The 25,336-nt window shown below is 39.5% G+C and overlaps 1 protein-coding gene across 1 annotated transcript; it reads left to right on the top strand.

The window, feature by feature from the left end:
* Positions 1–5: 5 nt before the first annotated feature.
* On the top strand, positions 6–24,409 carry LOC124162144 (toll-like receptor 2). The gene is made up of 7 exons (XM_046538567.1): positions 6–1,027; positions 7,073–7,425; positions 13,603–14,141; positions 14,643–14,944; positions 18,410–18,649; positions 21,579–21,768; positions 23,400–24,409. Exons 1-7 carry the CDS (start codon positions 459–461, stop codon positions 23,808–23,810), a joined length of 2,604 nt encoding a protein of 867 aa, XP_046394523.1. The 5' UTR covers positions 6–458; the 3' UTR covers positions 23,811–24,409.
* Positions 24,410–25,336: the final 927 nt, after the last annotated feature.

Genomic DNA, 25,336 nt, shown 5'->3' with positions numbered 1-25,336 from the left:
GCCGGTCGTACGAACTGCGGCTAAACCAGTAGCGCCGACATCCACGCTCCCTATTTCTGTCGTCGCATGATTTCAAGATTGTGCGCGACCCTTCGTTAGTTCCCGGGGCCGTTCCAGTGATTGCAAGACGCGGAGGTCCGGCTCCTCCTTTGGTTGTGGTCAATTGGTTGGCGGTACCTTGACTGGTTGCCAATCCCCAGTTCTCACTTTCCACTTTTGGCATTACTTTTCATTTTATCGTAGGCCCTGCACCCGTCAGTCTTCATTATTTGGCCTGCATAATGCAACCATGGTTTTCTTCTGGGCCTTTCGCCGTTGATATGTCCCCCTTCGGATCGCCAATAGGATATCCCCGTTTCTCATTTTATGCCTTATAAGTTGGACTCTATTACTGGTGACCTAGCCGAGTCAATAGTTTCTCACTATAAGTCTCCCTATCTGTTAGGGTATCCGTGACGATGTACAGGTCTTGGATTCAATGCTTCGCCCTAGTGTATTTCTTCACCTCGCCTCTGGTCTCCTCATTGTCTCTCGAGACGTCCGCAAATGCGCAGAACTCCACGATGGACTGGAAGTGTCAAGCAATGCTGAACAACTTTACCTACTCGAAGGTCAGCGGCAATGAGTGTAACCTGTTTTACGATAGAGGCGAGCCGTACGCGGTCTGCAAGATCTACATCAGGATTGAGGCACCCTTGGACGGAAACGAACCAGACGACTCGGAGGACAAACTAGACTTCGGAGTCTGCATGGTCTACAGTATCGATTTCATCTTGCATCGTGGGACGAACGCGACGGACGGGGATGATAACGAATTGAGGTGTGTTCTGGCCAAATCCGTGTCGTTCCGAAGAGTTGACGGCAAGGACGGTCGCCATCGCGCGAGCATCGTACTGGCCAGCACGATATTCAGCGTGGTGTTCAACGCGGAGAACATCAACGAAGGTGTGGACTTAGTGGAGCCACTGAAATCTGGAATCACTGGAATCGCTGTCATACCGAGGAAGTGCCCACTAGGTCTTAAAAAGTAAGTCCGCTTAAGATTTAAAGAGGTTTTCCTCGTATCTCAATATTGGTATACTCATTGTCACTACTCTTCTGAAAATCAGGGTGTAGTTATTAAAGTATTCTACCGATTAAGGTGGATTTCCCTGGAGTACTTAAATAAGTGTTGCTTCTGAGCAACATGAAGAAAGGTCCTTTACAATTATGTGCACTGTACATTATCAACTGCACTTAAAATAGATATGAACAACTGGTCATTTTATGTCATAAAATGGAATAGTATATACATCCATCTACCACAGCACCGTTTTCCTCGTCCTTTTTCTCTAATATGTTCCAATCCCTTTCTTTCCTTACCTGTAAATTTATTTCTGTTTTCGCTTAAGGCATCGTATGAATGAATGAAGTGTATCGGCCATATTGGCTTATTCCACTTCGGCTCAATGTTCCCGTCTCTTTCAGCTATCGTCTGAGTGTGTATCTTTCCTTTCATTCTTGTGTACTTGTCCATTTCTTCTGTTGGTGAGTGGTGAGCTGCCCCAGGGCCACATTCCAAGTTCCGAATCGCCTCGCGGGCCGGATAGCAAATTTTTCGATGACTGAAGTATTCGGTCCCAACGTCTACTGAAGTATCCGGTGGCGTATTTCTTATTTACGAACAGTTGAAGGCGACTTTGACGTGCAGTACAGCCAAGGGGATTGTATAGAGGAGACTCAATTCCATCCCATAGAAGGCTGATTTCTGTTTCCACTTTGGTCGCATTTTAATCTGCTTTCAAAAATGTCCACTGCGCTGTGATGGGTGCAATGTGATCCACTTTTATCTAATATTTTGCATTACAGTGTTTTTTAATGCTAGGAATAGCTTTGAAAAGTAATGAATATGATAGATCACATATTCATGTGTATAAATTTCGGTTAAAACCGCTAATTATACCTTATTTCCCCGTGAGACTCGGATCAATTTGTCCGGCAGCGATGCGAGTGGCGACTTTTGAAAACCCATTTAAATGTGCGGTGGTTGGCAACACATTTACATACCAACTTGAGTACCCTCTTTTGTAAAATTCTTCGAATGCGCGGGCCGGATGAAAGCCCTCCGCGGGCCGTATTTTGGAGACCCCTGCTCTATATAGAATGGTTTATTTAATTCGGACCTCTGCTGGGAGACAACCCTCCCCCTCTCATCCCCCCCTTGTCCCTATCCTGGATCCGCCACTGCCAGGGGTCATATTCCAGAACTTGACTCAATCCTCGGCCCTCACTCCACCTCGGTGGTTCATTTCGCAAACTCAAGTTGAGTTTGAATTAGAGTGCGTGTTTTAGAGACTTGCTTTAACTCAACTCACTTGAGGTAGATTAACCCAGTGACGGATTTACGAGGTGTCACAGGGGTCATGACCTCCCCAAAATTTTATCAACAAATTTTTATTTTTATTAGTTTGATAGTTTCTTGAAACTTGGAGACTCAATTTGAGCTGGGACTCGAATGAGGTCTCGTAATACCAACGTGGCAATCGAGTCAGGATTAATACTTGAGTAATTTTCTGGAATTAGGCCCTAGGACTCGAATGATTCAGCCATTTTCTTCGTATATGAAATTGTAAAATATGATCGAGAGGTTTAAATTGAATATAATAGGTGAGGAAGTACGTTTTTGTTCTTTTTAAGGCCATGTAGGGAACACATTCCAAGTTTCATTTTCTCTCCTTTTCTTTTTTTTCTCATCCTTCAAGTACACTATCTCTTTCGGGTATGAATCATATATTAACACTTCCCCTGGGGTTCCTTCCTTCTCCCTATTACACCTTGTAACCTCTCCAATGCTGACAGTGTATCTGTCTTAATTTCCTTCCTTTCTTTGAACTCATCTCACATTTTTTTTATTTTTCTTCAGGTACTTTCTTACTTCCTGGGATCTAGTAGCGGTAATAATTTCTCACGAAGATATTTGGAAATATTCTTCGTTAATTTAACGTAATTCATTCGTAAGGTGCACAAAAAATCAGTATTATTTATTTTCTGTGGGTATTTATATATATTGGTGACATCAAATTTGTCAGAAGATCAGCTAATCTCCCGATAAGCTTTCATCTTCCTCCTCCTCATCACTTACCGAATATTCTTCCCTTTATTACGATTATCAGCTTATTCCTTTCCGTAAGTACTCGCTCCATACCTACCCTCAATCTTTATTTGTCTTCTCCAACAGTTTTACTCCAAGCTGCAACCATGTCTAGCAATTTCTCGTTATATTTTTTAATCTTCCGTCGCACTTTGTCCATTTTTCTCTTTATCCACTAATGAAACGCTTCCAGCCTATTCTAAAGAAATGAGTAAATTTACTCATTTCTCTAGAATAGGCTGAATATACTTAAGTGGTATAGTAGGTACAGTATATTCAGCGTTCGGTGTAAAAATCAAGATTATTCCTTCAGTATACATGAAAGCATACCTAACGTCGCAATCTACATTTCTTCTACAAAAAATGAACACTAACATTTCGGGAGTCATATCATATATAACTATTATAACAAACTAGAGCTTTGAGATTATCAGTCAAGCTATATCGTCACTAGCAACACAGTCAAGGATATTTATTATATATATAAAAAATAGATATTTATCTTGACATGCAAAAAATAAACGCACACCGAAGCCTAACACATAGACTAGCAAACATGTAAATCAATTATGTTTGCATGTTTACTAGTAAGTGAAGTAGTGAGTAAACCCAATGCATACAAACTGCGGCTTCAATTGCAAATGGAGAATTTTAGTAATTTGCGCCTTTTCTTCTAACAATGTCTTAAAAATGTAACGCATGATTTTTAATATTGATGACCATTACGGAAACAATTTAAATACTTAATCGGAATTAATACGCGGTGAAGAAGAAATAATCAAATAGATTTTCTTTTTTTACGGTGATACCCGTAAGCGGTGATAAAATATTCAGTCAATATATATTCCACGAGAGCCGACGTTGATATGGGAGTGATGGAGTGAGGCGTACCGTTTATAGGCGATGCAAAAATATCTGTGATTATTTTACATTTCTAGCAGTGGTGGTTACTTATGGTAGTTCAGCAACATATATTATTTCACCTTTTATTACGTCCCATAATTATATATTTTTTTAATTTGTTGTATATGAAAACATACTTTGCTCTTTTTCACATAAATATTTATATAAAAATGTGTCAACATGTTTCATTGCACTGCAGCATCATCAGGACTATGGACTTTTAATTTGCTCTATTGCATGCGGTGGTTTCAGTAGTTTTTTCAACAAGTAATTCATTAAATTTAATGACGAAAAACTTATATGCTTGAATAATAATAAAAAAAGATATTTAAAAACGTGATTAATCCTTTATTATTATTTATAATTATTGCCCTATACGGAAATCTAATACAATATCGGATACGATTGTTTGTGAAATCTGAGTTGCATTAACCTGTGATTTTCTAAGTTGAGTATGATCGTATCCATGCAAAAAATACAATGTCGAGGACCTTGGTAATTGAATTGGACTGATAACCCAGCCTCAGTTGAATTATTAAGTAATTTCTATTGAAATTTAAAAATGGTTTTAATTCTTGGCATTTTCATAACAAATGTAAACAAAGTTAGATTGAATTTTTCGGGAAGCCTTCATCAGGTACCCTCAGACTTAGACATTTCTTGAATTCATTATGCCAACCCCATGTTTATTTAGCCTACCACTTGCAGAACATGAGCACTACTTTTAATATATGAATAGTCATTCATTCAATCTTTGTCCTGTACGAAATTTAATAATAAATAATGTAATTATGATAATGTTTTCTTCCCTTAACGAATAAATATATTATAATTTTCATTCAAGAAAGTATAACAGCCCATGAGGTACTATGAATTTGGTCAAGTTACTTCAGAAGCATAATTTGTAGAAAGGAAAACACATCAAACACAATTTTCACAGTATGTCCTAATAAATTAATTATAAGAGAAATTAAGTTCGTCAAGAAATTTGTCGCTTTGGTGACTTGGATAACGACCTAAATAGTACCAATTATGTGGTTAAAATAAAGCCAACTAATTTCATAGACTAATTACAAGGTTTCGATTTCATCAATTGTAAATTACCAATTTTGAATAAAATTTGATATCTTTTTGTAACAGGATAACTTTTTGATTGTATTTGACAGCATGCTGTGCAATTTGGGTACCGTGTGCAAAAAAAAACTTTTTATACATTATTGAACTCGGTTTCGGTACTTAAGGGGAAAGAAACCTTGACGAAAAGTATGCATTGCATATCTTCCAATAATTCATGTCATTTACACCGCTCGAATAAAAAAATGTAAGTGCTTCAAATCAGTACTCAATTAAATAATTAGTAGATTAATTACGGTGACCTTACGCCTTCGCCTACCCTCACGTCAAGTCAGTTACGTTCATATTACAAATGTAAGCCATGTTATATGTCCGAGAGGCCTTCATCAGGTGTCTTGGCCCTCAGATTTTTCTTAAGCCGGTGTCCCAAGGTCAAATTTTTATGCAAGTGTGTCCCACGGTATGTAATGGGGGTGTCCCACGATGCATCTTATTTGGACCAAAAACAAACGAAAGACAATATTTATGTAAACAAAATTGGATGCTTGTGGAAGTGAAGGATTCTGTCTTTTTTACCGGTAGAAATTGTCTTTGAATTGAAATTGAACAGGCCTCTTGAACATTAAAGAGGTGGGAAAAAGAAAACAAAAGGAATGTTGAACTTGGCTTTGGCTTGAAATGGGGTATGAAAGCGTTGGAATAATCGTGCTTAACATGTTGGAGGAGTTGATCGTCGATGTTCCCGTATATTATCAATAATAATTTACGATTAGTGAGGATACTTTCATGTGCCTTATCAGCAAGGTTGAGGGCAGAATAAAACGCCAGGATACAAACGTGAGGCAGTTTCTTCCCGCGATGAAAATGTTATTAATAAATGATGGACATTGTAGTTGAGAGGATGTTATGAATAGTGCTGTAAACGTTCATTGAAAGCATATTTTTTCTCTCCTAATCTAGCAGTTGCTAAAATAAGGTCCTTATCATATAATTATAGTGATCGAAACGGGCAGAAGTAGTACGAATTTGTGCTTTCCCGGCGAATAGACTTACAATTAGTGAAGAGCCCTCGGGATCGCCACCGGGTCAGATACTCCATAACTGCCGACGCGACGTTTCGATGTCCGACTCGGTCATCGTCCTCAGGGCTGTGAGTGTCGAGTGAGAATGTTAACTTGCTTATATACAGTCACTCTGGCGGTCAGGTGACTGCTGATTGGCTGTCGTCAGCGGCATGCTCCGATTGGCTTGCGTTTTGGTTTTGCCTAGCCTTTTGGATAGTCTTGAGCACAGGTTTCCAGTTCTGCTCAACGCATATCCGGAATCTCTGTGGACGGTATTCATGGCCAGTATAATTTCAGTTAAGTTTGAATAATACAGTTAAGTTTGACGACACGAAGATACTCTGCAGATCTTATGGCTTTAGGGATCGACTCATCAAAGAGTCTATTAAGACGGCCGATATTTTACCGCCCGTCTAAAATCGGTGTGTGTGCAAGGGGCCTTACGTGGCGCTCGTCGTCCCTCTATCGGCGAGCCCATAAATCGTCTTTTGGTGATCGTACGCAGGTTTCCGCGGTGATTACTTGAGTTCATCATTCTTTCGGGCTGCATCCGCGTCCGTTGTCGAAGAACCACAACAGTTTCGCCAGCTCTCCTGCCAGCGTCCTCAGGTGAAGGATGTTCCTTCACCTGAGGACGCTGGCAGGAGAGCTGGCGAAACTGTTGTGGTTCTTCGACAACGGACGCGGATGCAGCCCGAAAGAATTATGAACTCGTCTTTTGGTGACTTTGGTGACTCGCACGGGTGCGCCACACAGAACAAGACACATTTACTTTTACGAATGGTCACCCATCCAACCTTAGTCCTGAACGAACTGTAATGATAAGTAGTGTAATGTCCTATGGTTTTCTCTCATTAAGAAAGACTTTTATAAAAATTTAACAATGTATTTCCATTCACAGGGGTCACCCACCGTGTCCAATCAAGTTCCGTGAGACCCCTCGGCTGAAACTGCCCGGGACTTCAGAGGAAGTGTTCACTGGGTCAGTTGACTTCAATATCAAGGCCTTTGGTTACTCGCATTTGTCTGGAATTTACGGCTACACGGGTGTCGAAGATTTGTCGTACCTCCGTACGTTCAAAGACAGGACCAAGGTGGGGAAGAACCTGTTGAAAGAGCTTCCGGGGGACAACATCACGTCCCTCCTGCTCTCCAAGAACAAGTGGAAAACGCTGAGCGACACCGACCTCCCGAGATTCCCTAAGCTTCAATACCTTGATCTCTCGAGGAATGCATTCGAGGTTTTCGACTCAGGTAATCTTCCGCGCGAGAGTGGGGATTTTTTTTTTCGCGCAGTTCATTCTGCGCTGATTCCAGCTGACTAGTTCAAGTATTACGTAAGCATCCCTTACTTCTTCACTCCTAAGAAATGCAATAATGGAAATCGGCATTGTAGATTGGGAACCTGAAGATGAGGCTTATTTTTAAGTCATGTAATTTCTGAATAACATAGAATTTTGCATGGGGGTCCTAATTACTCAATTCAACAAGAAACGGACTGTGTCTAACATTTTGATCAAAAATAGTAAATATATTCATTTCTTGTGAATTAAGTTATAATAATATTGAAATGAGACATTGCAACATTTCCACTGGATTTTATTTTAACATGACGCGTTACATTGTCAAAAACAACATTATCAAGTGCAACATATGTCTTAAGAGTTCTTCCTTTTATAAGTCTTGGTTGCTTAAGGGGAGGGGGTAACACGGAGGATGGAGTGTAGAGAAGTGGGGATATTGAAGGTGGTGGGAGAAAGCGCCTTTTTTTTGGGTCTCGGAATGGTGAGGAAGAGGAGCAGGGTGGGGAGAAGAGAATTGCTTAGTACTCCCCTTGGTGGTATGGTATTTGGAGGAGGCGACCGACAGCTAAAGTCATTTGGGCCATGATGGAAGGGTATGGAAGGAAGGGTGGAGAGAAACCCGGCGTCGGCATTAGCCTGCTCTTAATGAAAGGCGCCAAGGGGACCACGGCTTAACGTCCCATCCGTCGGACGGAGTGCTACTCTTGAATTGTCCTCCACACAATATTCAAGCAGAAATCGGGCAGTCTCTGAAAAATCTCTGCCGGGATTTGAGCCCGAGCCCACGCGGTGGGAAGCCAACACTCTAGCTACCACAAAAACCCGATCTCCCTCCTCCCTTTAAGGACGAACACATCTACATAATACCCCGCAATCCACCCAAAAGGCATGTGGCAGGGGTGCTAGGACACCAGCCGTTTACGTATAAAAAAATGAGGTGCTAGATAACGAAGTTGGGACTAGCGTTTATTAAAGTCCTTTATGGTTTGGGGGAAAAACGAATTCCCATATCTATCCGTTCGGCATAACATCTCTCTTAATTCATCGCTTCTATCGGACCTGAAAATATAGTGTGGCTCTAATATTATGTTCTCTGTGTCGCTCTTAAAGATATCCATTCTCAATTGTTCAAGCAATCTAAGCCTAGCGCGAAGCCTCTGAGTCTCCAGCGGCTCCCAGCCTAATTCGCTTAACATCTGGGTAGCGCTGTATGTACTCCCGCCGCAGTTTTTGACGAAACGCGTAGCCTTCCTTTGTATTTTATTCAGTTCGCGGATTAAGTCTTTTTGCACCGGGTCCCATTCTCTCGCTGCATATTCAAGGTGCGGTCGGACGAGAGCGAAATAGCATCTTTCTTTTACATTCTCATCCGAAAATCTTCCTACAATACGCTTGACGAATCCTAATTTCTTCAGGGCTATGCCGCAAATATTCTTTATATGTGTTCCCAACGTGAGATTCGAGGTTATCGTAATTCCCAGGTACTTCACCTCATCTGTTGCCTTTCTGTTAATACCATCCACTGCATAAAAATGGTTAGAGTTGGACGAATTCCGCAAGAAATGTAACGCCATGCATTTGCTCGGATTAATATCGAGTCCCCACTCTTGGCGCCACAAATGAACGTTTTTTAAGTCAGATGATAGAACTTCATAGTCAGAGTGATCACTAATTTCGCAATAAATGACAGCGTCGTCGGCAGATAAACGCATTTTACTGCTAATGCAGGAGCAGAGATCAACTATATATATATAAGAAAGTCGAAAATCGTGATAGTTAGAAAACTTATAACTCGAGAACGGCTGCACCGATTTCAATGAGATTTGGTTCTTTGGATTCGTCTCAGGCCCGGATAACATATGGGCCATTAAAAAAGGATAATTTCACAAAAAACTCATCTCTTTCTTATGGACATGATTTTAGGAGTTATAAAACACAACAATTGATAAGTCGGTCAAAACTACAAATTAAATAATTTTTTTTGTTTTTACCACTTTAATAACTGAATTTAGTAGCAATATAACATTTTAATTACTAAACATATTCAAAATATTAATTAAATTGAAATTACATTTAAAAAATTTAATTCGAGGTAGTTGTAAGCCCAGCCGTGGCCCAACTCGAGTTGACACTTCACTACCGTGTTTGTGAACAAAACTCCAAGCAATTGTTGACAAACGGTAATGTCCGTGTTCCTGTCGAGGAATCGAGTAGTTTTAACTAATTTCCTTGGAATGATTGCAAATTAGTCTCAGCGGAAGGTGAGCTCATCAACAAAGAGTTCCAGAATATGATTGATCACCAAAAAAATCAAAGATGGTCGATTTAGCGAGCAAGAACGAAGATGTGGATGACTAAAACGAGGTAAACTCAAATAGTTAGTACTCTGCATGAATTCGAATCTTTTAAATGTGTAACAAACGAAGACGAAATTGTCAAAAACGAAAAAAGTCTTCTTTACGTCTTAAACTATTTTATTCGTCTTCTATATCCCAAGGCCGCACAACAATCACTTTTTATATATAAGAGGTTATAACGTACACATCCACTGCGAACAAGAGAAACAGTTACATCAACATAAACAATACCTTGGCAACGCCTATTCGAATTCCACCCAGGCGCTGCTTATTTTGTTAATAACGTATTCTAACAGAAATCACCAACTATCTATTTGAATATTTTAAGTCCTTGGACGTACCTGGCTTACCAGGGCACGATTTACAGATAAATGTAGTTTCTGTGTTCATGATCTTTCGAAGCCTAAACCAACCATAACTATCCAACGGAACGTGTTTGGTGATTAAAATAATTGGCAATGAATGTGATTCACGCAACTTTACTCAAAGGAAAATTCAAAGGTGAGGAAGTCCTTATTCCGTATATTCCATAATCTCAACTCATATGCCCTTTTGAGCTTAAACGTATTCAATTTACAATTCGTGTTGCATTCGTGATAACGATAAAAAAATCGCATGGTCATTCTTTCAGTTTTTGTGTTGTTTGTGCTCATGTGCTAATGAAAACCCACGATTTTCTCATGGTCAATTTAACGTGCTATGTTCACGAGTCGATAAACCATCCTCTGTATTTCTTCCTTCGCTTCAAGTGCGTAGCTAGGAAACTAGAGGGTTTTGGGCGCAGCTCTTACCACGGGTCTGTAGGGTATAGAAAACTCGCTATGGTAAGCGGGAAGTGTGGGGGCACTTCACCCAGACATTTTTTAAGATAAATGGTTCAAAATAGTGGGTTGTGCGGCTGTGTGAATAGTTAAATATGTTTTGTTTGTTAGTCATCCGTCCCCCTAATATTAATTACAAAATCTTTCATAAAAAATTCTCTAAGCTCTTGGGTGAGGGGGGGGGGTTTATCCCCCAAAACCTCCCCTCGCTGCGTCACTGCTTTGCTTCGCTATATTTATTTAGCTTCATCCGCTTCATCTTGCGCCTGATAACAAAACAAAAACTGTTGTTTCTCAGAAGGTTCTTGACGCAAGACATTAAATCCGAATGTGTGGGGCTCACCGTGGTGCGTTTACGCATGCAGTACGTTTACGCAGTGCATTTTTTCCAAACAGAGATACTAAAACTGGCACGCCTTAAGTCATTTAATGCGAATGCTGCCTCATAGGGGCTTTTCTTGCACGATGTTGAGTATCAGTCAAGCGTCGGTCTGTGGTTGTGTCAACCTCCCCCCTGAATGGGCCAAGTGTATGCAACAGACTTGGACCTAAAAACATTGTTTTACAGCTAATAACGCAAATAGCCAACAACTGAATGCGTATAATATTTATTTCAAGAACTGCTTTATTAGACCACAATGCCCAAAATTTCTTAAGCTAAAACGTAAGAAAATGTTGTTGAATAAATCCGCGTAAATGTGCTCCGATCCACCCTATGTAGATTCAATAAAGAAAATGTCTTTCTGACAAGCAATTTTGGTACTCATTTACGTAGTTTTATTGAATTTGTATCCTTATGTTATTATAATAAATCTAATATGATTAAAAACGATACAGCCGCACTTGATTTATAAATGGTGTAAGTAAACTGTACGTTCATTGATTGTTAGGCGGTACAAAGTTCGCCGGGTCAGGTAGTTAATGTATATAATGAACAAAAGGATTACGCTCCCTTGTGGAACACCCGATGTAACATTTACAACATCATAGTTAATTCCGTCAAGAACTACTTTTTTTTACGATATCTGAGAAAGTCGCGTATCTAGTTAACCACTGTATCATTTAATCCGCATGACTGTAATTTGTGTAAAAGTTTGTTGTGAGGTACCGTGTCGAAAGCTTTCTTAAAATCTAGAAATAATGCATCAACTTGTATCTAGATTCACCAGATTTTAGAACATCGTGAAGAAAAAGCGCGAGCTGTGATTCACTCTACCTTTTCGGAATCCGTGCTGACAGTCATGGAGAAAGTTACGGCTGTCCAAGAAAGTCACGATATTGCTAACGACGATATGCTCAAGTATCTTGCCGATAATCGATGTTAATGATACCGGACGGTAGTTGCCTCAGTCATGTCAAATTCAATTTAGCGTGTTAGCTTTGTCAATATTTTCGGTGACAAGTTTACCATCTTTAGCAAATAACGAATCTACGGTCGAATGTTTTCCCTGAAGCTCTCTCGCGTACGACCAAGAGGATTTCGGATTTTCTTCGAGTTATCCACCGAGTACTTTTTTCTTGAACTTTCGCATTGCAGTTCGCATTGATTTCTTAGTCATTGAGCGTTGTGCAGCGTAACTTTCTTTAGCTTCAAGTTCCTTGGATTTATTACGTAACGTAATGGACTTTCTGTACACGTTGTATAGTTTTCTCTGTTTTTTAAGTTCCCTTCTGTCATCGTTGTAGTACCAGCGTGGTTCCTTTTTATCACATTTCAGTTTTTGCGGGACATGTTCGTTGATTCCTTGGCACAGAATTTCTAACAAGTGTTTCCATATTACATTTGTGCTTTTGTCCTTTGATGTAGCTACGAATTTTTTGTAGGAGCCATTAAGCATCTCGCCAAATTTATTGATGTTGCATTTATCAAATAAGGAAATATTGCGTTTTGGTTTTACGGCTGACACTACATCAATTTTTAACGTTGCAAAGATTGCTCTGTGATCGTTTGTACCGTCAATAATATCGACTTGTTTTATCAACTTAGGATAGCTTACTGCTGAAAGTCTAATATCTTATTTTCTCTCGTAGACTTGTCAACTACTTGGGCGAGAGAGTGATTTGCAAGTAGGTACGTTGAGTAAGATCTCGCTGATTTCTCTATTCCGTGAATTCGGTTTTACAGTGTAAGTATCCCAGTTTATAGATGGAAGATTAAAATCTATCCCGATAACTATTACACTTTTACTGTCTCTATGAGTAAATGCGGATATTTGATTTTCTAGATGGTAGATAGTATCGACTTCGGAGTTCGGAGGTCTATGAGAGCAAACATGAAACTTAGAGAGGAAGAATTGTGCCCTTCAGAAATAACCGACAATGAGTTCATTTAATCAGTACGCAGCAAGAAGGGGATAAATCCCCCCCCAAGAGCTCAGAGAAATTTTTGAGTTTAATCCATTTTACAAAGTTGGATTGATATTACTAGTAGAATAGTGTAGGGGTTAATAAAATATCCCCCAAAAAGCCGTAAAAATTACCATTTTGAACCATTTATCTTAAAATTCCTCAGTTTTTTAATCTCTCACCTACCGCTTATCCTGGTGGGTATTCCATACCCCCAAACACTCCGGTATTTGCTGCCGCTAACCCCATCCGCCTTAATTTCTAACTGCGCCCCTGTAGTGTATCAATTATTATGCAAAATGTAGCGAATAGGTAGCAAAATAGCGTACAATTAAGGAAAAAAATTGTAATTAATAACTCTAAAAGTGGAATTTGAAGCCTATTTCCCGGGTAAGTTGGCTGGATTTGGTTGGACAGGAGAACAACTCTAGTAAAAGGTACGGCTGTGTTGTCACACTCTTTAATCCCACGTGTTCATACATTATCTGAAGTTGGACCCTAAGACGCGTACAAAAATCCGCAATATAATATTAAATATCATGATTATTTGAGAATAATTTGCATACCTATTTTTCAGCTACATGTGTTTTGGTTTCTTCACAGAGTTGCTGAATGCTACGAAGTTGTTGAAAGAACTTAATTTCGCCGAATCCAGTTTGATACAAATACCATCATTCATTTCGGAGCAGAGGGATCTGGAACTCTTGAATTTGGGTGGAAACAAGTTGGTATACAATCACGGTGCCACTGAAGAGCATCTCTCGCACTTCACGAAAAATTTAACCAACATCAAAGTACTCAACATTTCCGGCTATTGCATAGAGTACTTTTCGAACTTGACCGTGCCAAATTTGCCCGAACTTAAGGATCTGGATATATCAAAATGTGAGATTATAAATATGGAGGAGGATTCATTCCTATTTCAACCTGCGCTGGAGAGAATTGATCTATCGACGAACAAGCTGAGCTGGCTCCCAAAACAAATATTTGTGAGTCTCAAATTCCTCCGCTACGTCGACCTCTCAGATAACAAGTTCTATGATGGACCGGGCCTGCAGTTTTATTTTCATAAAAATTGGCCCACGGATGGAATGCAAGCTTTATACTTCTCTTCAAATCCACTCGCGTCCACCAAAGACTTGGTAATTTATTTTTACTTTTCCTTAAATTTTTATGGATAACTAATGCATCCCTTGACCTCTGGGAATTTCATTTGGAAAGCCATATATTTACCCTAACTCTTATGGTAAATACTTTTCTAGACATACGAAAAATGTTGCTTGGTGATAGGATACAGGCTTTTCGTTTTAGCTTCTGGAAAATGCATTTAAAATCCACACTTTCATGCACCTTCTAATGGTATTATTTATCATTTTGAAAAACTGATGTGATGTTTGTCTTACCATCGCAATCATGATAAAATAAAATTAAGGTAAGTCATCGTCCAAATTGTTGAGTCAACGAGCAAATGAATGCTGTGACTGAAATGGATTAATGTTACTTCCATGAAATTTTCATTAAGGTCGGCTGAAATAGCCGGAATATATTTATCATTTAAAAATGTTACAAATGAATTGTCCACATTGTCTGAGGTCCCTAATTTTAGAATGGTTTATGTATTTTTTAAATTTCACCTCGTTTAGATCGCTCCCAAAACTCAGATACGATTCATCGACCTTCACGATTGCTTCCTGAGAAATGTCAAGGGAGTGAGTTTCCAGTACGTTGAGATGGTTGACCTATCATCCAATTACATATCGGCCATTTCCTACAAAGGAAGGGAGATACTCTCCCAAGTCAAGAAGGTAAATCTCACGGATAACCAGTTCAACTGTGACTCGTGTGATCTACGCGAGTTCCAAAAGTGGCTGAACAGCACCGTCCGGAACATCCCAGAGGGTGTCCAATCCATTATGTGTGCCGCTCCACCACCCTTGAGGAGAGAGTGAGTGTCTAACTCCATTCATTACGATTTAAGGATGTTGGGACAAGATAAGGGGTACCTACATGGAATTTCTCCTTTTTAATACCATGAATTCTCCTATTTACTACCATGAACCGGGATAATTTTGCCAATTTTCAAGCGCATTTTCTCATATATAAGAAAAAAGCCGCTACTGTGATCGGTTTATGCCATTTCCAAAAACATATGATGATGCCAATGTCTCGAATCCACGGCCTTAGCTTGATGCTTTGTTTGATTAGACACGCCTTTTTTTTTAGTAATTTTACGAATTTTGTGAAATATCTTCAATAATTTTGATTATGGAGTTAGGTTTAAAGTTTGCAGAGGAGGTGTCTAGTCTTGATCTTGACTCAAGGTCATCTATGGTCACTCAAGATCAAATTTTTGGGGGTTACCTCTTCGTATAAAAGTATTTAGTTATATTTTCATGTAAATTTACGTGTTATGATGACTTAAAATACAAATTAGTTTTAAACTTAGGGCCTATTTTACAGTATTTGGTACTAATAAAACGACCTAGTATAAGTGCTTAGCAATGCCTTTTTTTATCAAAGAATAAGCATAAAACCATCGCTTCAAACTCTTGGAATTCTAAATTTCTAAAATCTCCAAAACCCCCTTTTAACTGGGGAGGAATTCCCTAGACCTCCGGTTTCCCCGCCCCTAACCCCCTCGATCCAAACCTAGATACTCCCTATCATGGGGGGTTACTCTTAGGTTCACCTCCTAGCCCCCCTTGTATCTATCCAGGGGCCGTATTCTGTATTTCGTCGGTACTGCACCGATGGGCTTCCCTTTCAAGCCCACCGACTGGTCATCATTCCGTACCGACAACGGTTTCCGTACCGACGTTGGCACTTACAGCGATTCTGTAAGGTCGTCGGTTTCAAACCAGTCGGTGCGGTTCCCCCTCCTTCCCAAACCGAATACATTCGAAGTTAGAAGTCATCTGACGAGTCACCACCAATGAAAGAAAGGTAAAAACAAGTGAAGACTCATTGGCACGCAGTTTGTTGTCGTCTACTTGATTATTAGAAATTTCTGGAAACGACAACATTTTGTCCAAAAATTAAAATCCAAGAATGCGAGGATTATCATAAAAATCGTTTAATTCTCTCCAGGCGGATGGATAATGAGCTTCGCCAAAAGGTACAGAGGCAATTATTGCCAATGCCTTACCTTGGAGAGAATATTTAAGATAGGAAAATTTTTCAATGGCGGATATATCATTCCGGTAATGCACCACCGATTTAAATATATCACGAAAAGCGGGCCATTCAGAAAACAACCCCGAAAACTTCGGAACATCAATGGCTGGGAGTTTACATTTTTGAGATGGCACAGGGGCTTCCCCGTCCACATCGCTCGTGGACGCCCTCAATCCATCAGAAACAGACAAAATAATACTTCTCCTCGAACTCCTTTGCCAAAACGGAATCTATCTTATACACGTCCGCGCGATTGCAATTATAGCAGTGCTCAAAAATTGCCAAATTTTCATCTAAAAAAACCACGATAAACTTCCTTTAGACTAGAACACCTGGCAGAAAATACGCCAAAATTAGGATGCTCCCTAACTCGTCCCTGGTATTCACTCAACTGACGTGCCAAATCATACGCGACCGAGAGAGTGGCCTTGAACTGGTCCCGTTTGAATCGCAAAGCGGATAGACGCGATTCGAAATTCTGTCTCGTGGTTATTTCACTTTCTGGCATGATTGCATTAAACGCTCTAAATAAATTAAAATAAAATAAAGCCTAATGATTTCCAAATGTGTACCCGGGTTTCGGCACCAAAAAATGTCGCGTCACGGGGCCGTTGTGTCCCGCCCGAAATGCAATTCATGCAGGGCCGGAACTTAGCCTTACATTTACGACGAAAAATAATAAGAGAAAAAAGAAATGAGGGACTGGAAACCAAAAATTAAATAAAGTGAACGGAAGAAATGACGGGGGTGGAAAAGAAAATAAGTAAGGGAATCCCGCCTTACCTTGGCTTCCGCCTATCACTGCACCCCATGCGTCCGTCCAACACTTGATCTTCGCCCGAGCTTCGGCGAGATATAAACGCGTCTTCGCCTTGACATCAGGCGAACGAAAGCTGTCCTCTTCGCCTGTACACAAGCGAAGGAATGCGTTCCACTTCGCCTGGACATAGACGAACGACTCCCCGTGCCAGGACTGCACACCTCTTCCTGGGCTTCTCAAGCCCTCTTTAGGCGAAAAAGTACGGAACAAAACAAAAAAACCAAGGCAGGCGGGAAAAAAGAAGAAAGGAGGGAAATTCAAATGAAAAGAAAAGAAAAACATAAGGCTGTTCCGGCCCGAACAGAGAGTAAATGATAATATTGCGGTAAACTTCATACTTATTAACAAATATCTTCTTTTATCGTCAAGGGAATCAATGGCTGACGATAAAATGAAATATATGTGCCTATTACAAATGAAAGAAACAGATGCCGTGGCGGCAAACTTCATATTTAAATAAAAAGATCTTATTTCTATGTCGATAGAAACGTCAAATGATGAATGAGAGAAATAATAGTTGACTATTCCGAGTGAGATAAAGTGAAAACATTGCGGCAAAACTAGTATTTAATCATTATTATCTTTTTTATGTCAAGGGAGTAAATAAATGATGATAGAGTGAAATAAATCCTATTCCAAGCGAGTGAAAGGGATGACAAAAATGAGAGAAAGTCATAATATGGTGGCAAACCTCATGTTTATTAACCCATATCTGATATTTATGTCAAGGAAATCAATACATGATGACACAGGGAATTAAAGTGGCCGATTCGACGGGGGAGAAAAAGATAGCATAGCAGCAAACCTCATTATTTACTCGGTGATAGGGTGAAAACAAAATAAAATGTTCAATGCGCACAATGGAGTTCATGAAACCCAATAGTCGGTGGCCGTATCGATACCTATTTGGTGTCTACCGACACTTATTTGGTGTCGCTACGGCTACCGACGATCTCCCGTTTTCTTGTCGGTACCGCACCGATCGGGTGCATACAGAATCGCACGACGAGTCGGTGTGACGTCCCTCCAGACGATTCGGTGCCACACCGATCGGTTTGGTGATACAGAATACGGCCCCAGATTAGGACTCATTGCACATACATAATGCGAGCCAATCCTTAATCACATATCAGGATATTCTTCTTTCTAATCATCCTGATGAGCACTCACGCTTTATTCTCCGCGCGATGAAAAGTTTATCAGTTTACTTTTGCTGCATTTTATACTGTTTTTGGAAAAACTTGCTTTTAATTTTTATATTGGTTTTTAAGTGGTATCTCCAATATTCGTTGCCCACATTTCGTCTATTTATTCTCTCCTTTTCCGTACCTACCCAACTCTTCCCTCCGAAATTGAGCGTGATTGTTTTGCACGTCCTAAGCTTTCGTACTCTTAAAGTTAAATCACTCTTTGCAGCAAAGTAAAAGTGATTGAAGCCAGGTACAACGATGATCTGTGCCGAGGACCTAACTTGCCATTGGTGTTGGGGTCTACATTCTCCGGCATAGCACTCATTGCTGCCCTACTGGCTGGAGTGTTGTACATCAGATTTGAAATATCCTACGTTCTGCATTTGATAAGGGTCCGCAGGAGAGCTGTCAAAGGAGAGGGAAAACCACACAGTGAATGCATATACGACGCTTTCGTTTCGTACAGGTGATTATATATACAGCCTTTATTTCTTTCTTTCTTTGAGCAAATGCCATTTTAATAATGTATTAAGGGAAACAATGGGGTTCCGGTTGGTGTGGTTGCTAAAGTGTTGGCTTCCCACCTCGTGGACTCCAATCCCGGCAGTGGCAGAGAATTTACGGAATTTACAGAGACTGCCCGATCCCATCTTGAATGACGTGTGGAGGACATTCCAAGCGCAACACTCCGTCCGTCGGATGGGACGTTAAGCCGTGGTCCCCTTGACGCCTTTCGTTAAGAGCAGGTCAATGCCGACGCCGGGTTTCTCTCCACCCTTCCTTCCATACCCTTCCATCATGGCGCAAATGACCTAAGCTGTCGGTCGCCTCCTCCAAATTCCATACCATATCAGGAAAACAATTGTCCTAAAAATTGCTGCCGTTCCTTGTCTGGGAAAAATGTTATGGGTACCAGAGATCCCGGTGGTCATATTGCCAGTTTCAGGCAGTTTTTCACAAATATCTTTCTTATTTTATCATGAACTCATACTTCCCCGCACATACTTAGATCCGTTACAAATATTTGCCTCTATTGAGTGCCGTCTAAACAATGTCTAGTCACAAACAGCTTCCCTAGCTCTATAAAAATGTATTTCCAAATCGGACCCGTATTGTCCGTAATTTTACCGTCAAATATCTCAAAAACGGCAAATGGAAATCCATTTTTCTTTCGAAGATTGAAAAAGCGTCTTCCAAAGAATATGTGACCAATTTTTCATCGTCAAATTCTTATTAATTTTAACGAGGCGTTCCACAGTGGATGGAAATCGAAAAAAGCAGGCCAAAACCGAATTTTTTACCATTTTGTATTTATCCAAAAGTTGCATAGTACTGTTCTAGAATGCCTAGCACCCCAAAAACGCTATCCCGTTTTTATTTGTTTAGGTTCGTTATTATTTCGTTATTATACTATATTAATCTTCAAAAAGTGACAAAAATGGCGAAAGTTCAAACCTTCATTTTTGCGAAATACCTCAACGTTTGTTGTCTCGGTTTACGGGAAAAATAAAACTTTGTTCTTTTGGCTAATATATAGGGTTAATATATATCTATTATGTACAAATAAGCTATGATTCTTGGAAAATATCACTTTCCGAATGACCATTATACATTAATTAAAAATTAACTGTTTTTCGCTTAAATTTTAACTAAATCAGAGATAAAATTACCTATCTCCACGGAAATAGTTAGATTGATGTTTATTCTATGTATAGTAGCAAAAAAATCCTCCGTAAACTTGCAACTTTCCGATTTTTCGGGATACAGTGAATTGATGTCGGGCGATTCTCGCGCCCAGGGACCCGCAATCCACGTAGCAGTCCGTTTGAGAGATTGGATTTGCCCTAAATCTTGAGTGCATTGCACTCAGCGGTTTGTGCGCTTCCCAGGCCCTTTGTCCTCGGCGGCTACCCATTCACGTACCCAGATTTGTACTTTTACTTTGAACATGTTCAATCTTTTCCATTCTACAAATCGGGTTTTCCTATAATATGTCATTTGATTGCTCGCTCATTTCCAGCCGTGCTCAACATCAGTCTTCCTTAAGTATTACTTGTCGAAGTTTTTGCCGAAGGACAGTCATAATTTTGTTGCTCAGTTATGAATAACACTAAAGTGTTTTTCCAAGATTTACATATCAAGTATATTCTTGGCAAATATAGGGGGGTCCATGAAACAGAAGAAATCATTCATGTTAGAGTTTATACCAAAAAAAAACTTTTTGTAAGGAGACGATAAATTAAGAACTTCGCTTGCGGCCTTTATTCAAAAAATGTTTTTCATCAGGTTTCGAAATTGGGATGATTTCTCCAGAGTGAATAGAAGATTTCTGAATTTGAATAAAATTAGGTTAAAAAATTCATTAACACTTCCTGCCGCCGTATTAAAACATCTCCCAAATATCTTGGAGTGGTGAAAATTATTAATCGAGGATCCTAATAGAGTGTTATGATGAATCCTTTTCTAGGAATTTCGGAAGACCTAATTACCAGCTTCTCAGTTATTTTGAAAATTTTATCCGCTGGACTGTAAGTAAATGATACTGTTTACTCTGATCACTGTCTTAAAGCAGCTAATCTTTTTCCTTGGTATCGCATGCCACCAACTATTCACAAATTTTTGAAACATGGAGCGGGAATAGTGAAACATGCCATCATTTATTTTCGGAAGTTGGATAGCAAGCCCGGCACAAATATATAAGAAGATATCGTGAAAAACATACCAGAAAAGTGTCTAGGATTGTCGCAAACCAAGACCTTTTCCACAGACTTCTGCTTAATCAGGTCCTTTAATTTCTTGTTCTACGGTGGTCTACCGTTAAGTAAAAATTACCTGAGGTCATGAAAAATCTTCTGGTGATAGAACACAATATTTTGGAATATGAGGACTCTTCCGTCTTCCTCTGACTCAGAATAGGAGTTTAAGCCTTTGTTTTTGAACAATTAGCAATAGGAATATTTTTAATGGAATTTTTTACATTATTACGCTTCATTGACCAAAATTTCAACACCCAAGAGCAATTTTTAATCATTATTTACCCTTTGCACAGCTATTCTAAAGCTTTAAAGTTGCTTTTAATAGAAGAAACTAAATTTCCCTTGATATTCCCGTATCAAAAATGTCTAAGTGCCCCTTACAACTATGCTCCCCGCAGAACCTTTCCCGTCCTTTACAAAATATTGTGGACCACATCATCCTAAATAAGTTTCATTGCATCTTTGAAATACATAATATGCAAAAAAAATTCTCAATTTTAGTTAGCTTTTTTCGATTTCCGCCCACTGTGCGCGCTCTACCTGCCTTAATATTGGCCCGCGTCTACAAAATATGATCATTGTTGTACATATATTGCATCGAACACCGTTCAACCTATTTTATTAACTCTGCATTTACAGCGGACGGGACAGGAGTTGGGTGCTCAGAGTACTTCAGCCAGAGCTGGAAGAGAGTGATCAGAAGTATCAGCTCTGTTTGCACGACCGGAACTTCACCTTGGGTGGAATCATCACGCAAAATATTGTCGACTCAATAGAAAAGAGCAGAAAGACAATCTTGATTCTCTCAGAAAACTTTGTGGACAGTCAGGTATGTAAATTCCATAGTTCAAGATTACTACCACATTTCGCGTCAATTCATTTCGGGTAAGTTTCTTCATCTGTATCGTTATGTCGTAGGCCAGTGGTTCTTAAACTTTTTTTCCTCCCGTACCCCTTTACCTGTACGAGGATGAGTCAATAAGTTAGTCGCAAACGTGTGTGTGCCTTATACCGTACAAAAATTACACGCGCATCTTTTGCCTATTATATCCATCAAGCGTACTTAGCTTCCAGTGATTTTGATCTGTTTGGGCCCCTGTAAACTCATTTGGGTGGCCGCCATTTTGATACAAAAGATGCCGTAATTTAAGAGAGTACACTTCGGCTGCGACAGCAATAAAAGGACTTCTTTGCTGCTGACTTTCAAGGACTTGTAAAGAGATGGGACGAGTGCCTGAATTTATGGGGTGAATATGTGGAAAGTGAAAGTTACTTTGATTATTTTTGCCTCAATTCAGTGTTGTGATTTATTTATTGACTAACCCACGTATATTACTAATATTGTACCCCCAAAAATGTAACGTGCACATTTTATTACATAATGTCACCACGTGTAGGCGACACTTTTAGCTTTAAACAAATTGTATAAATAGAAAGTAAAAAGACCCTATGTAATATGTATGCATATTTCCTGGGATACATAGTTACTGACGTCCGAAATTACGGATTATTTTCGGCGCATGCCCGACAGGTTCGCCGCTGTCCTCTAAGCAGTACGCCTACCACCCGTCCAGAACCGCTGTCGTAGACAAACTCACTCATCTCTAGAAATTGATCGCTAGGGATGAATCCATTCAAATGGTTGTATCATTCCGTGAATCAAAAAACTCATAAATCTTTGATCAATTTAGTCGGTCGGGATGTATGTGAATATTCCTATTTCATCAAAACGATCATCTTCTCGAAAGTCTTCCGGTATTACCGAAGCATTGTTAAGCTCCATCAAACCTTTCTTTGTCTTCATATTCCACAGGTAAAAAAACAAAGGAACAGATAACAAACAACCGTAATAGTATCTCATGGCTAATCATATTTTCAATAGTATAGAGCCAAAGCTTTACTTGCTCTTGGAGTTTTTATGCTCTATAATAGCGTTTTCTGAGGGAAATTAAGGAACACTTAAGGCCCTAACTACACAGGTTGGAGAAAATTTCACAAAAAGTCACAAAAGTTTAACCTTGGATCGCTGATGCCAGTAGAAACTAAAATACTAAGCTTGCTTCGGTCGAAAACGCACCATTTTTAAACTACATAAACTTACAGCCAAGCGCTCCGATTGGCCGCGAATTTGCTCTGTTGCCGGCTGTCTTGAATAAATCGCGATCTTCGCTAGGAAAGCAATATAAAGTCGTGAGTTGTCCAGAGAATACGGCAATAGAGAAAACTAGCGGCCAATCGGGGCGCTTGGCTCAAACTTTCTGTATTTTAAAACTGTTTCGTTTTCGACCTAAACAATTAGTAATTTTGGTTCATACTGGCAGCAGGCATCCAGGGTAGAAATTTCGATTTTTCGACACGATTTTTCTCCACCATGTATAAAGCATCTTTTAAAAGGATTTTTTGTGTGTTCAGGAAGAGCATATGAAACAATAACTTGAAACTTAAATATCCCTTTTCCAGTGGTGCCTCTGGGAAATGGAGATGGCCAACCATAAATTATTCAACGACAGCCGCTCATTTCTGGTTTTGATAGAACTCGAGAGGTTGGACAGGAAGAATCTACCTCGTCACTTGCGTTTCTTGATGGACACTCGCACATATTTGGAATGGCCCATGGAGACTCGAGCCTTGCGGACTAGCAAAGACATCGAAAGCCTGGACTTCGGCCAGCACGACGCCAAAGGGACAGGCGTAGCCGCGGAGCCAGCGCTTCAAGTGTTCTGGAAGAGACTCCGCGAGGCCCTCGGCGACAGCCTTCACGTGAGAGAACAGAAGGCCCGCAAGAAAGCCGAAATCGCGGTTCGGCAAAGCAGGCTACGTGATGCGGACGCCACTTTCACTACTCACGAAACATTTCAAACGGAACTGTAAAACATGACCTGTGGTAGGTCTTGGCGAAAAACTTCTCTTATTAAGCTCTACAGCGTCGAATGAAAACATTTTTTTCACATTTTTATTCCATAATTGCGTTTTAATTTCACCCAAAAGAATTCGTGTTCATCAATTCCCGAAAAATTAATACCTAATAATACCAATGCAAATAATACCTTTTCTAGAGACCTGGCTAAACGGTAAATTAAGATGTACAAGTTGATGAGTGAATTCATGAATGATTTTTTTGGACTGGAACGGAATGTAGGAGTGAATGAACCGAATTAGAACAGGTGCTATTTCCTGTTCATGATTTCGCACAAGTTGGGTGGTTATAAGGAGCATTTTCGTGTCAATCCATGCGTTGATACATTGAGACATTAACTTGTACAAGTTAATGCACCGTTTAACCAGGGCTTAAGTGATGTTTATTGAAATAAAATATTGAATAACATAGTTCAACATTACTACAGTGAATATAGAATTAGGAAAATGATATAAGTAAAATTTCGTGCAAACAGTCAACACATAGGGTTCTCTAAACGATTGTCGTAATGACTCTTTATATTTACGAACTAATATAGAAACTGAAGGAATGACACAATTTTTTATGCAAACGGTATTTTTTTCTATTTAATTTCTTAATAAATACTGTTTAAAAATGGAGAAATATATTAGTCATTAGCCACCAACGTATGTTTCAGGTATATAGGATAAAAAGAGAACTAAATAAATAGATATAAGGTAAGTTAGGGTAAGTGCGACCCCTAAAGTTTTAAAATGCTAAGATGTTCACCATGCGGTGGGAGATGCATTCAGAACATGGTTCCTTGCAGCAGGAAAACTGAAGGAATACTGCCATCCATGATAAAATAAGGAACTTCCACGGTAACTGAAGTGAGGATCGATAAAAATTGATAGAATGGAGCGGCAGTGTATTTCTATCGTAGAAAGTCAAATAATCCCAATATATATGTTGTGGAAGTATTTATCAAGTCATATTTATGAATTCATGCGAGTAATTATTACTTTAAACCTACCTTTGGGAATACATGTGGGAAATATATGCGGCAGAGCCCTGATAAGCCAGGATTGGTCAAGCGAATTATGGGATGGTAGGTAGGTTTGCGGTTACGAGTGCTTCGCGTCACGTATATCCATGACGCGTCGATGGCTTAATTCATTAGCACCTCAAGCAATGTAATTGCCACAGTATAATAAATTACATTCCCAATTTAACAGGGCAGGAATTGAAGATTACGGACATAAGTTTTTTTAAAAAATTGAATTGGTGGCTAAGTTCTAACAACACGTATATCAAATTCGGCCGGTTTGAAACAGGCATCTTAAACAAAGCGTAATAACATTTAAAAAATAAAAAACATGCAAAAAACAACTCTTTGTCTGCAAATGAATGCTTCTTTTTCAATTTTATGAACTTTTGGTTTTTGATTTCAGCGTGCAACTAACAAATATTAATCGTTTTTTTGCTCTCCTCAAAATCTTCTATTTTTGAGATACATGTT

This window comes from Ischnura elegans, chromosome 7 (genome assembly GCF_921293095.1).
Source record: "Ischnura elegans chromosome 7, ioIscEleg1.1, whole genome shotgun sequence".
Classification (NCBI taxonomy): domain Eukaryota; kingdom Metazoa; phylum Arthropoda; class Insecta; order Odonata; family Coenagrionidae; genus Ischnura; species Ischnura elegans.
Note: the sequence above shows the minus strand (reverse complement) of the source record. Positions and strands in the feature narration are given on the sequence as shown.

Coding starts and splice junctions, on each gene's coding strand:
- LOC124162144 (XM_046538567.1), top strand. CDS start 459: ATGTACAGGTCTTGGATTCAATGCTTCGCCCTAGTGTATTTCTTCACC. Junction 14,142..14,642: donor TCGCGTCCACCAAAGACTTG/GTAATTTATTTT, acceptor CACCTCGTTTAG/ATCGCTCCCAAAACTCAGAT. Junction 14,945..18,409: donor CCACCACCCTTGAGGAGAGA/GTGAGTGTCTAA, acceptor CACTCTTTGCAG/CAAAGTAAAAGTGATTGAAG.